At 33.6% G+C, this 12,833-nt stretch overlaps 1 protein-coding gene across 1 annotated transcript; it reads right to left on the bottom strand.

The window, feature by feature from the left end:
• Positions 1 to 6,918: 6,918 nt before the first annotated feature.
• On the bottom strand, positions 6,919 to 12,833 carry LOC120080818 (Cyclophilin-like peptidyl-prolyl cis-trans isomerase family protein). The gene is made up of 7 exons (XM_039035468.2): positions 12,438 to 12,833; positions 11,622 to 11,645; positions 10,799 to 10,886; positions 10,093 to 10,185; positions 9,556 to 9,588; positions 8,243 to 8,299; positions 6,919 to 7,415 (listed from the first exon to the last, which is right to left on the bottom strand). Exons 1-7 carry the CDS (start codon positions 12,605 to 12,607, stop codon positions 7,305 to 7,307), a joined length of 576 nt encoding a protein of 191 aa, XP_038891396.1. The 5' UTR covers positions 12,608 to 12,833; the 3' UTR covers positions 6,919 to 7,304.

Raw genomic sequence — 12,833 nt, 5'->3', positions numbered from 1 at the left:
TATTGGCTTTGATCAGAATGTTAATGAGCCTTGTGTTTACAAGAAAATCATCAACAGTTTAGTAGTTTTCCTTGTATTGTATGTGGATGATATCCTATTAATTAGGAATGATGTAGGCTTACTAACAGATATAAATAAATGGCTAGCCACCCAATTCCAAATGAAAAATTTGAGTGAGGAACAATTTGTTCTAAGGATCCAGATATCAAGGATCGTAAGAACAAAACATTGGCCTTGTCTCAAGCATCGTATATTGACAAGATGTTTGTTAGATATTCGATGCATAATTCCAAGAAGGGGTTATTATCTTTTAAGCATGGAATTGTATTGTCTAAGGAGTAGTGTCCTAAGACTCCTCAAGAGGTTGAGGCAATGAGACGAATTCTTTGTGCGTTGGCTATTGGCAACCTTATGTATGCAATGTTATGTATCAGACCTGACATTTGCAATGTAATAGGGATTGTTAGTAGATATCAATCCAATCTAGGTTAGATCATTGGACAACAGCCAAAAAAATTCTCAAGTATCTACGAAGAACGAGAGATTTTATGCTTGTGTATGGAGCTAAGGATTTGATCTTTATAGGATACATAGACTCCGACTTTCAAACTGATCGAGATTATAGGAAATCCATATCAGGGTCAATGTTTACTCTGAATGGAGGAGCTATAGTCTGGCGAAGCATTAAGCAAGGATGCATCACGGACTCCACTATAGAAGCTAAATATGTAGCTACTTGTAAAGCTGCTAAAGAGGCTGTTTAGCTAAGGAAGTTCCTTAATGATTTGAAGTCGTTCCAAGTATGTCTTTGTCCATAACATTTTCTTGTGATAATAGTAGTGCTATGGAAAATTCTAAGGAACCTAAGAGTCATAAGAGAGGCAAACACATCGAGAGGAAATATCACTTGATTCCGAAGATTGTGCAACGAGGTGACATGATTGTCATGAAGATTGCTTTGGATTACAACATTGTTGATCCGTTTACGAAGGCTCTCACAGCTAAAGTATTCAAGGGTCATCTAATAAGTTTGGGTCTACGGGTTATGCGGCATATTATCTAGGCCAAGTGGGAGATGTTACTAAGGTATAGTGTATGCCCTAGTTTATTGTATTTTGTACTTTATTTGTATTGTACTCCTCTCCACTAGCTTTAGGACAAGTGGGAGATTGTTGGGATTGGTGTCCTAAATCTCTTGTATTCTTGTTGCTTGTAAACCTCTGTAAACAAATTGTTGTAAATAAATTATTTTTTTATTTTATGTGCAATGACTCAATCCAATATAACTAAGATCCTATGTTATTTTATGTAGCTTAAACATATATGTGGAGACATAAAGGTGAATCATACTGGTAATTACCTAAACAGTCTGTAGTAGATGAATAAGGTTGGGTACCTTATCCTAGTGATACTACGGATACGACCTACTTTGTAGTTATTACAAGTATTGTAAAGTATTACAAATGATCTAATATTGATCATTCATGTGGAGACACGTGAGTGGAGGTATCCTATACAAAGAGTTTGTATAAGATCAGACCACGAAATCAATAGTCTCTCTTTATAACATCGTTTCTAGAAGAGACTTGCATTTCATCAGAACAACCATAGGTGACTTGACTTGAATCCTGAGTGAGTTATGAACTCCTGCCTATGAGGGTGGTCCTTTGATTTGCATGGGGTGAGAGTGGCCAGATTCACCGCTTCAATATGTCTACCATTTTGAGGATTCATTTGATTGGGGAGTTGGGAACGTAGCTACACAAGAAGAAATTCACTCATTCCTTATTAGTAGGGCAAGTAGAGAAATTGTTCCTTTAGTAGTTGATTCTAGGTCTTGGACAATGAGACCTCACCCTCTCATTAGCCCGAGAGGGGTTTAGTTATAGTTTGACTATAACTAATTGTTCATTAGAAGGATCAACGATACTTAAAATGTTAGATGTAACTATAGAGGCAAAATGGTAATTTTGGCCTAACTGTACTTACGAGCAATTTGTGAAGGGTCAACGCATTGTTGATTGGTTATATTCAATGGACACAGAAATATATCTGTAGTGTGAAGAGTGCAGTTGTCGGTCTTTAGTGGAGTGACCGTTAGTTAACAAAAGAATGATTAATTTAATTAATGAGTTTAATTAATTAATCAAGTATCATTGAAGCTTCAATCTATAGGTTCATAAGGTCCCCTCGTTAACTCAATTAGGATTAATGAAAATAGAATTAATTTTAGATTAATTTGAATTGTTCAAATTAATTAAATGGAATGTATTTTATAAGATATATTAATGTAATGTATGTGATATATGTATATATATGTGAGATATAATTAATATAATGTATACAATACATTATAATATAAATTTTTAATGAGAGAAATAAATATTTGAATATGAATCAAATATTATAATATGAATTTGATTCATATAAGATATAATGTATATGATACATTATAATTTAATGGGAGAAAAAATATTTGAATGTGATTCATATTCATTCTATAGGTTATATGAGAGATCAATAAACTATAGGTTATATTATATGTGATATAACATAGGTTATATGTTATATGTAATATAACATATAGTTTTATTAATATATAATAAAGTTAGTTATGATATATTTTTATTTAATATTCAAAATATTATTTATTTCTTTTGTTTTTTAAATGATTATAAAGGAAGTTACTTTTGTATAACTTCCTCTTTTTTATCTCCCAACAATAACCTACAACCTTTTTACAAAGGAGAGATTATCTTCTTCTTCCTCCTCTTGATTCATATGTGTGACTTCCCTTGGGAAAAGCTCTCTGAAAAATTCCCAAGTAATTTCTCTTACAAAAATCATATGTTCCCTTCTCCACAAATTAATCATAGTAAGCCCATAACTCCGCAATGATTCTCGTCCTAGAGAATAACGAGGAAGTCCTTATGGTGGTGTCTTTTTTGTTGCTGCCATTGTTGCGTTCATGGAGGTAAGGCTGGGAACGTTGCCATTCGTGAGACCGGGAGAGGATTCGAGAAGATTGTGTATTCTACAAGGGTAACTAGAATTTCTTTCTCTTCTCCTCTCTAGCATGCTGAATCTTGAGTAAATGTATCGTGTATTTTAATTCTTCTCTATATTTTCTGATTGTATCTCAAATTGAAATTAAATTCGTACGCCATTCATGCACTTTTGCTTGGGATTCAATCCTTTCAATTGCATGATGCATGACACCACTTTAGTAAACTATAATTGTTATAATTTTTAAAATATGTCATCAAATGCATGTATAGGTTTTAATTGTTTTATTTAATCTTTATAATAGTTATAAGTTAAATAAAATTAGAAATAAAATCTATAATAAAGAGTTGCATGCTAACATTGGTTAATTTTTTTTTTAAATAGTTTAATAAATTTCTAATTCGAATCGAAATAGGTTTTATCTTTTAATTCAATTTAATAGAATTAAATTGACTTTGAATAAAAGATTAAATGTATAACAAATGTATTTATAAGAGACCTTTGTCTTAGGATAATTCTATCTAGGCTGGGGTATTAAGCTGATGAAAACGAAATACCTCTTCATGAGAACTAACCTGGAAGGTGAATTAGATAGTTTTGTTACAAGCATGAAATGAATATTTAAAGTTTGTTAAAGTGTTTAATGAACAATAGTCAACATTGTTAAACTATCCAACGTAAATGTTATTTTGGGCAAAGTTAAAAAACACATAATAGAAAATTATTTGACGAATTTTCCTAAGTTAATCAACCCTAGGTAGAATACTCAATGGAGGAAAATATTCTATATGATACTTCAATTTCTTTTCACGTTTCTCCTATATAATTCACATCATGAGGTCTATGTTTGACCTCGAGGCACCTTTGCTTGTGTCCCTCTATGGGTGGTGTTTGCATAGGTTAATAACAAGGTGAATGGAGAAAGTATCCATAGTAAGAGGGACATATGTCAACACATTCCACGATCTTCTTCATTAGTTTGTTTTAAACTTTCATACTCGACCTCGAGACACCTTTGCTTGTGTCCCCCTACGGATGGTGTTTGCATGAATTTTTACTCAAACACCAGAAATGGACAAGATTGCTTTAATTTTTGTCCCAATCAATTTTTTCCTACGGTTGGCTCATTGAGGTGGAACTCTATAATCTAAAATGAAGGGTTACACTTACAAGAAGATGTTAAGTAAGTTAACAATTTTTAGATTAAATAATGGTGACTAATAATTATAGGAATAAGAGTTATTCTGATTTAATTATTAGTTGATATTGTCTCGATTTAGTGAAAGGATAACTGATCATTCTACAGTGGCTTTTACCCTGGCCCACTGAAGTATCATTACAAAATAGATGTCACATAGGGTACACTAGATTTTTTACTAAATTGATTGGATGTTCAATTGGGTAATGCATTTAATAACTAATATAAATAAATTGTATGGTTTCAACAATTTCATTATGATGACCGCTACTTTAAACCTACTTTCCATTGATAAGTTAAACGATGATAACTATACGAGCTAAAAAAACATTATTAATACTGTATTCATTATCAATGACTTGTAATTCGTCCTGGATGAGGTGTGTCCTCAAGTCCCAACTGCCAATATAGCACGAAATATTCGGGAGGCATATGAGTGATAGGTCAAGATGAATGAAAAGCCCCGAGCGTATATCTTGACTAGCTTGTCTGAATTTTTGGTCAAAAAGTGTGAGCTTATGCTCATGACCTATGAGATCATGGAGTCCTTGAGAGGAATGTTTGGACAACCGTCCACATAGCTCAAGCATGACGCTCTCAAGTTCATCTTCAATGCCCGAATAAAACAAGGGACATCAGTTTGTGAACATGTTCTAAACATGATGGTCCACTTTAATATAGCTAAGATGAACGGGTTTGTCATCGATGAAGTCAGTCAGGTTAGCTTCATTTTGAAAACTTTACTTGAAAGTTTCCTTCAGTTCCGTAGCAACGCTGTCATGAACAAGCTTGACTACAACTTGACCATTTTGCTCAATGAGCTGCAGACTTACCAGTCCTTGATGAAAGTCAAGGAACTGAAGGGTGAGGCAAATGTTGTCTCGTCCTCCAAAAACTTCTACAGAGGTTCGACCTCTGGAACAAACCCTGCGCCTTCTTCCTCCGACACCAAAAAGTGGAAGAAGAAGAAAAGAGGTCAAAGGAAAGCTAATCTCGTTGCTGCTCAAAGGGAATTTGTTTCCATTGCAACTAGGAGGGATACTAGAAGAGGAATTGTTCCAAATATTTGGCATAAAATAAGAAGGTCAAACAAAGTAAATATGATTTACTCGTGTTGGAAACTTGTTTAGTGGAGAATGGTGATTCTACCTGGATAATTGATTCAAATGTCACTAACCATGTTTGTTCTTTATTTCAGGGAATTAGTTCCTGGCGCCAGCTAGAGACTAGCGAGATGACAATGCGAGTTGAAACTAGACACGTTGTCTTAGTTATGGCAGTAGGAGGACTCCGTTTGCCTTTAAAGAAATCATATTTTTTATTAGGCAATGTATATGTAGTTCTTGACTTAAAAAGAAAATTGATTTTTGTGAAGTTTGTTAGAACAATCATATACTTTAAATTTTATTGAATAAAACGTTTATTTACAAAAATTGTGTTGAAATTTGTTCCGTAAACTTAGAGAGTAACCTTTATGTGCTAAGACCGTTAGCAACTAAGACCCTTCTTAATACTGAAATGTTTAGAACTGTTGTAACTCAAAGAAAAAGACAAAAAGCTTCTCCTAAAACTTTGGCACCTAAAATTAAGTCATATTAATCTCAATATGATTGAAAGATTAGTTAAGAATAGACTTCTAAGTGAGTTAAAAGAAAATTCAGGCAAAATGACTAAGAGGCCTTTTACTAGAAAATGTCACATAACCAAATAACCCTTAAAACTTGCACATTTAGACCTTTGTGGTCCTATAAATGTTAAAGCAAGAGGAGATTTGAATATTTCATCACCTTCATAGATATTATTCAAGGTACGAGTATGTTTACTTAATGCCACGTAAGTCTGAAGCCCTTGAAAAGTTCAAAGAGTACAAGGTTGAAGTTGAAAATGTATTAAGTAAAACAGTAAAACAATAAAGACACTTCGATCTGATCAAGGTGAAGAATATATGGATTTAAAATTTCAAGACTATTTTGATGAAACATGAAATTGTATCCCAACTCCTGGCACCTAGTACACCTCAATGGAACAGTGTATTAGGAGAAATTGAACCTTGTTAGACATGATTCGACCTATGAACAAAAACATTTACTCTAAAAAAAATTCTAAATATTTTTAAAAACTAGTTTCTTGATATTTTTCAAATATAGAAAAATGAAACTTATTTATAAATATAGCAAATATTATTGTTTATCAATGATAGACAATGATAGATGCAAATAGACGATGAGATTTTGCTATATTTGAAAATATTTACAATAATTTTGCCATTCAAAACAATTTTCCTAGTTTTTTTTTCCTTTAACAAATGCATCCAATATACTAAAACCACAAGCATAAACACACAAGTTTAAATTTTGAAACGAAGGAGAAAGAAAGAAAGAAAAAACATGGCCATCAGCCTTTAATCTTCATCCAAATAAACCGTTTTTCTAGTTTTACAATAAAAGCCCAAAAGAAACCTTCCCGGTGAAATCGGACATGTTATGTTCTTTAGTAATAGAATATGATATGTACGTTTCTTTCCGGTTGTTTTCAAATATAAAAAAATGAACCAAAATATTTACATCTAATAGTAAAATATCACAATATATTTGTGATAAATTGTGATAAGTTAGTTGTAAATATTTTTAGTTCTGTCATTTAAAATAATTTCCTTTTCTTCCCCATAATTCTTCAAACCAATGCAATAACAAGAATGGAAGGGTCATCGATCATGTCATGAACATGTCAAACGATGAAGTTCAATTGGAAGAACATTTATATGTCTAAGCAGACATGAGTCTACTTCAAGTTGTATGGTCCATTCTTGGGCAAATTGCAACTAAATAAAGCTCACGGGGTGCGTATTTGATTAAATATAATAGCTCCCAACCTCCTCATCAGAATGGGGCTCGATGTCTTGAATCTGAGGATCATGTCCACCAAGCAAAGATGACACTGCCAATTTTGCTAAACTATTGCGCCAAGAAAGAAGTATTAAACAGATTCACATCCTTGAAAATGATGACCTATTTTTGTGATAGTGAATGCAAACTCTAAAACAATTAGAGAAATATGTTTTGGATAACCCCGTTAGAAGTTTGCAACCCAAGTATTAAATTTACATTTCACCACATTCGGCGATGACACAGGCCAGCTTCGGTCGGTTATTAGGGCCAGTAGCTACATTTTCAATCTTCCTGACAACCAAAAGGCCGTCACCCAGCACCCTCTGCAAGAATATCACCAAAGGATGATTAAACTACATTTCATCTCAGACTACTGTGCTAGGAAGCGGAAAGTAAAAATCGAAAAATACTGATTGAAGAATTCCTGCCTGGACTACAAAATGAAGCAGGAGGTCTAGTCACTGGTGTCTTATATAAAGTATAAACAAAAATTAAAAGAAGCAGAGCATAAGGGACTAATTACGTTCAAAGAAAATTGAATGACAGGAACAACTATGAATGAAGATAGGGAACACAAGCATATCAAAACATAGAAATGGAAGGCAACACAAAATATGCATGTACTGTTCCATTGATCATTAATCATCTGATAAATTAAAACCAGGCTAGCGTTCACAATGCTTCTTCACTTTTGATGTACATAGAAACGTCCTAAGTTGAAATTCCAAGGAATCATTTGATTTACAGATTTCCAAGAAAGGGATCAACGGAAATTTGGTGCATCAAAGTGAGATCAATGCACAAGTCTCAATTCCGATTCCTTTAAGCATAAATTAGCATACGGTAATTGGCAATCAGTCAATGGGAGTGAACGTACTCAAAAACAAAATTCCCATTGTCACCTTTGTGGCAACATGTACTTTATAGTGGATGATTATGGTAGTGCTTGAAACCTTCCATTCTAGGGACACATCTCGTTAAATTCAAAATCACAATAATGACTAATGAGATGCTTCTCTCCAATGAATCGTTCCAAGGGATCAACCCAGGATAAGATATGATTCTCTTAAACCAGACGGTCTTATGTTTTTAGTAACAAATATATTGCCACTAAAATATACTACAAAAAGTTGAAGGACTTGAAGCATACCCCAAAGACCACGTGCTTGTTATCAAGCCAATCGCATTTGGCACAAGTAATGAAGAACTGTTGCAAAAGGTAATCAATGTAAGAACAAAATACAATACCATTCCCAATGATGTAAATGCAGCTTTAAAAGAGTTAATAGCCCACCAGAACAAATCACATCGACCACCCATCACACTACAATTGTAATAACATCCAAGATAGTATTCACCATCTGTGATTATTGAAATACAGCTAATTGTTCCAACTTCTAAATCCATATTAGCCCTCTTATCAGAATGGCCAGAAAGCACATGTGGACCTATGAAACACATATACTTCATGTGAGGTAAAGAATTTATATCAGACGCATATCGGATACCGATACTTTCAGATACTTTCGAGATACGTATCTGACATGCGATTTGACATATCTATTTTTATGCTTACCTTTTATAAAGAAAAAGGATGAGCAACTCATCTAATCTTTCCCAACCAAAACTAGGCAGTCTATTTAAAAAGCTCACTACTTGAGTACAAAACTAAAAATAAATAAATAAATAAAAGACCAAACCCTAGAATATCATCTAATTTTCATCTTCACATTTGAGTCCCCACAAAGACTTCTAAAATATAACCCACTTAAATATCTTCAACAATTCAACGAAGTTCTTCGTTTATCTTCATATTTCTCCCTCTAATCTTCTTCTTCTTCTCTGATCAATATAAGTCACTTTTTTATTGCATTTTATTGACTATTTTACTTCATCATCTTAGATGTTTTTTGTATTGTATTTTAGTGTTTGAATTGTATTTTATACTATTTTCATTAACTTGTATGCTAAATTTATCTATATCTTAGATTTTTCTTAAAAAAAGAAAACGTATCTTTAACGTTTCAATATCTTAGTTTTTTAGAAATTGACGTATCACTGTATCTAATCGTTTCTGTTTCTGGTATTTGTATCCGTGTCTATGCTTCATAACATGTGGTTGTTATCTAGTACTGATATAAAAAGGGAAATCAGAAAGACTTAGAAATTATGTGGGAGCGGAGGTTTGATTCATATCTCATCTAAATAACTCTGAACAACACATAGAGGTCCAGAATCATGAGAACATATTGTAGTTAAAAATTTAAAATTCTTTGGAAAATAAACATTATTCCAAAGGGATATATCAAAGGAGGGATTAGATTTCCATGCCAACCCAGGTACTAGCAGTTTCTCGGAACACCATCCAATTAACATTAATAAGAATAGTCGAATTGTTATGTATAAAGTCCTCATGAAGGGTACAACAATGAGAGAGAGAGAGAGAGGAAGTTGTTGGAGTACCTGACATCCATTTGTGCCAGGCCCACTATTTGCCTGAAGAAGAAGTAGGCAATCATCAATAACACATTGCAAGTGGTTCATAAAAGTACAAGTTGTGTGTATTCACACTACATAAAAATTAGTGAAATGTGACATTCCTGAGACAATAGTTTATAATATTAGCAAAGCTGCAATTGCAGATCAGTTATTGTGACAAACAAACATGGTGGTTGATTAATCTAATATCATCAAACCTTTTCCCACTAGCTGAGTATAATTTTCCACCAAAGAACTCAATATAAAGAAACACTGTATCAAGTCAATATACTAGTGCAAAAACGGAGGAAGAGTAAACCTTCCATCTTGCCAAAAGTTTCCTATCTAGAGACTTAATGTTATTATGATGGCAGAAGGTCTCTACATTAGCTGAAGATATTACCATTCGTGCGTGCATTTATGAAATTAAACAAATATTACTGAGGATAAAGTTAAACAACGTATGCCAAATTGCACTGACATAAATGAAGCATTAAATCTCATTTCAACAGGAAAGCATACCATTGACAATAAACCAGGTCCAGTGTGTTTAGCAACAAAATTTTCATCCTCAAATTTATGTCCATAAATAGAAACACATCCACTGCCATCACCCTGCAAAACAAAGAGACCATAAAATGCTTATAGATGTGATAAGGGGAAAGGCAGTATGAGAAGTAAGCAACAAAGCGATGCAAAAAGTCACGGATTTTCTTAGAACAAAAGAAGATGACTAAGTTGATATGTTTCAATGACATAAGGAAAGAGAAGGAACTATGCTAACATTGAAAGTAAATTTTTGAAATAACAGAAATTGAATTTATGCCTGAAGACTACCTAATGAGCACAACAAAATAATCCAGTAGTCCCAAAAGAAACTAAGAAAAACCAAATACAACTCTTATGCCTGAAGGTCAACATCAATTATGAAACTGTAATGTATCAATAATCATTAATAATGGAAGAGTTTCATCTAATGTAAAATACGGCAGGAGAAACATAACTGCAAATGGTTGATTTGATCACTTTGCCTTTCAAGATAGGGAATCTCTAAGAACTATGTTCCTGCTCCCATTGCAGTTTACAGAAAGAGAACATGGAATACTAAATATGAGGATATAGATGCTGCTTAGAGTTCTCATCAGCACATAATAATCAATGCCTAATGCAGATATGTAGTTAACACCTAGAATGCCAAAAAAAACAAGCCAATAGACTCGATTATTACCTTCACAAAGTCACCAGCTTGAATCATGAAATCCTTGATTACTCTATGGAATTGGCACCCCTTATAACCAACAGGTAATCCAGCTTTCCTGTCAATCGAGACCAAAAGTTGAAATAAGTTTACCAAACATGAAAAAAACTTGGATTGAAGAAGCCTTAAGGCTAAAGGCTACCTTTCACCTTCTAAGTTCGCTTCAACAATAAATTAATATACTATAAGAGACATTATACTCAAAAAAGTTTGTGGGGAAAAAAGTGTAATTTTAGTAGTCCTAAGGGGTAGACGAAGGGGTTCAAAGCTAACCCCAAACCCCCTTTCGGATCTCAACTCTATACCTTGTAAGTTGAGGTTTCCTGATTATTTTAACTTTGAACTTTAACCAGTTGAAAAGTTTTTCTTTGAGAACAAACCTCATAGCATCTTTTGTATGCTGACAATATTTACATGTCACCAGCTTGATGCCTTTTTAATGAGAAAAAGAAGCACAATTCTACGAATTTAAGAAACAAGAATTTAAGTAATTAAGTCATCAAATTCTTCACAAATCCGTGATTGAGTTGACACTAGTCTAATAAACTATTTTAAAATATAGGCTGACAATGAGAAAATATACATGGTTGTAAAACAGATATAAGCATTAGAAGATGAATATAAAAGATCAATAGAAGTTCTATTGCATCACTTGCATGATTCTTCCTAACAAGATTATACTAAAAAGCCTACCTATTTATTTAATGACTTCCTCACACTTAAGCTACACAAAAATTCTACCATAAGTCCAATAGAGAAATACTTGTTCAATTCTGGTTAAAGTTTTACTTGCCTGTATTCTCCAGTGCAGAACTGCCTGTCAGAGACAAAGTCATCGGAATTAGGGGATGGAACGAGATGGGGAAAATAATGCCAAAAAATTTAGTTTTTAAAGGAAGTAGGTGAAATCAAAACCAGATTCTTTGACTACCAAATATATGAACTCATATTATTAATAAACGAAATAAGTACAAACAAGCGAAAACTACTCAGAGAAAATTCACCAGAAGAGACATGATAGCTACAATTACATATAGCTACATGACTCCACGCAATAATATACATACATATATATATAATTAAATTCAACCTAGAAAAACAATACTTCCAGCCATCTTTTAACCAAGAAAAAAAATTCCTAATCCTCAATGGAGTAGCAAGTGGAATTTAACGGAGAAATAAAGCACAAGTACTATTAAATCACCTGTTGACTCAAAAAGTTGAGTCGACGACAATACTTTAACACTTTCCAGTTGTAGACTTGATAATTTTTAGAAGGCCCTAGAAATCAATATTAACTGAGAAGAAAATGAGAGTTCGAACACCAACCCAAGAACTCCTATTCTTATTCCATATTAAGTCAGTTGATGATTTTAGTAAATTTAATTATATCAAGACTTTGACAATAACTCCAACTTCCTGCTAACGCAAACTCATTATTCCATAACAAAGCTAAAACTTCAGCGACCCCTCCCCCCCTCCCCAAGAAGGAAAGGAAAAAAAAAAAAAGGCTTTTCGACTAGTAAACAAGTCGCATCGCTTCGCAGCAATCGTAAACAAATTCAAAGAACGAAAAAGAAGAAGAAGCAAAGCAAAGCAGTGAGAATACCGAAAATTCTCGGCGGTTTTTGGAGCAATATCGGCGAATAGCTCCATCTTGATACGACCGGCAGGGATAGTGCCAATGGTGACGTCGAAGAAAACAATCGGGTTCTTAGGGTTTGGAGGCCTGACATGCCACTCAACGCCTCCACCGGCAGCTCCTCCTACCGACGCCATAGTTCTCACTCTCAAAGCTCCTCTAAAGTTCAAGTACTCAGTTTTAGTTTTGCGAAGCTTGTGGAAGTGAAACCATGACTTTGCCTATTCTGGCATTTGGGCTGTAAGTGTAATTCTAATTTCAATCTCGAGTGAAAAATCCAAATCAATCGATATTTCCTTAGAGTAACTTTGAAAATCATACCTAAGTTCAACGGGAAGATTTTCTAAACGACACCAATATATT

Source organism: Benincasa hispida, chromosome 7 (assembly GCF_027475165.1).
Source record: "Benincasa hispida cultivar pf3 chromosome 7, pf3_genome.v1.1, whole genome shotgun sequence".
NCBI lineage: Eukaryota > Viridiplantae > Streptophyta > Magnoliopsida > Cucurbitales > Cucurbitaceae > Benincasa > Benincasa hispida.
Note: the sequence above shows the minus strand (reverse complement) of the source record. Positions and strands in the feature narration are given on the sequence as shown.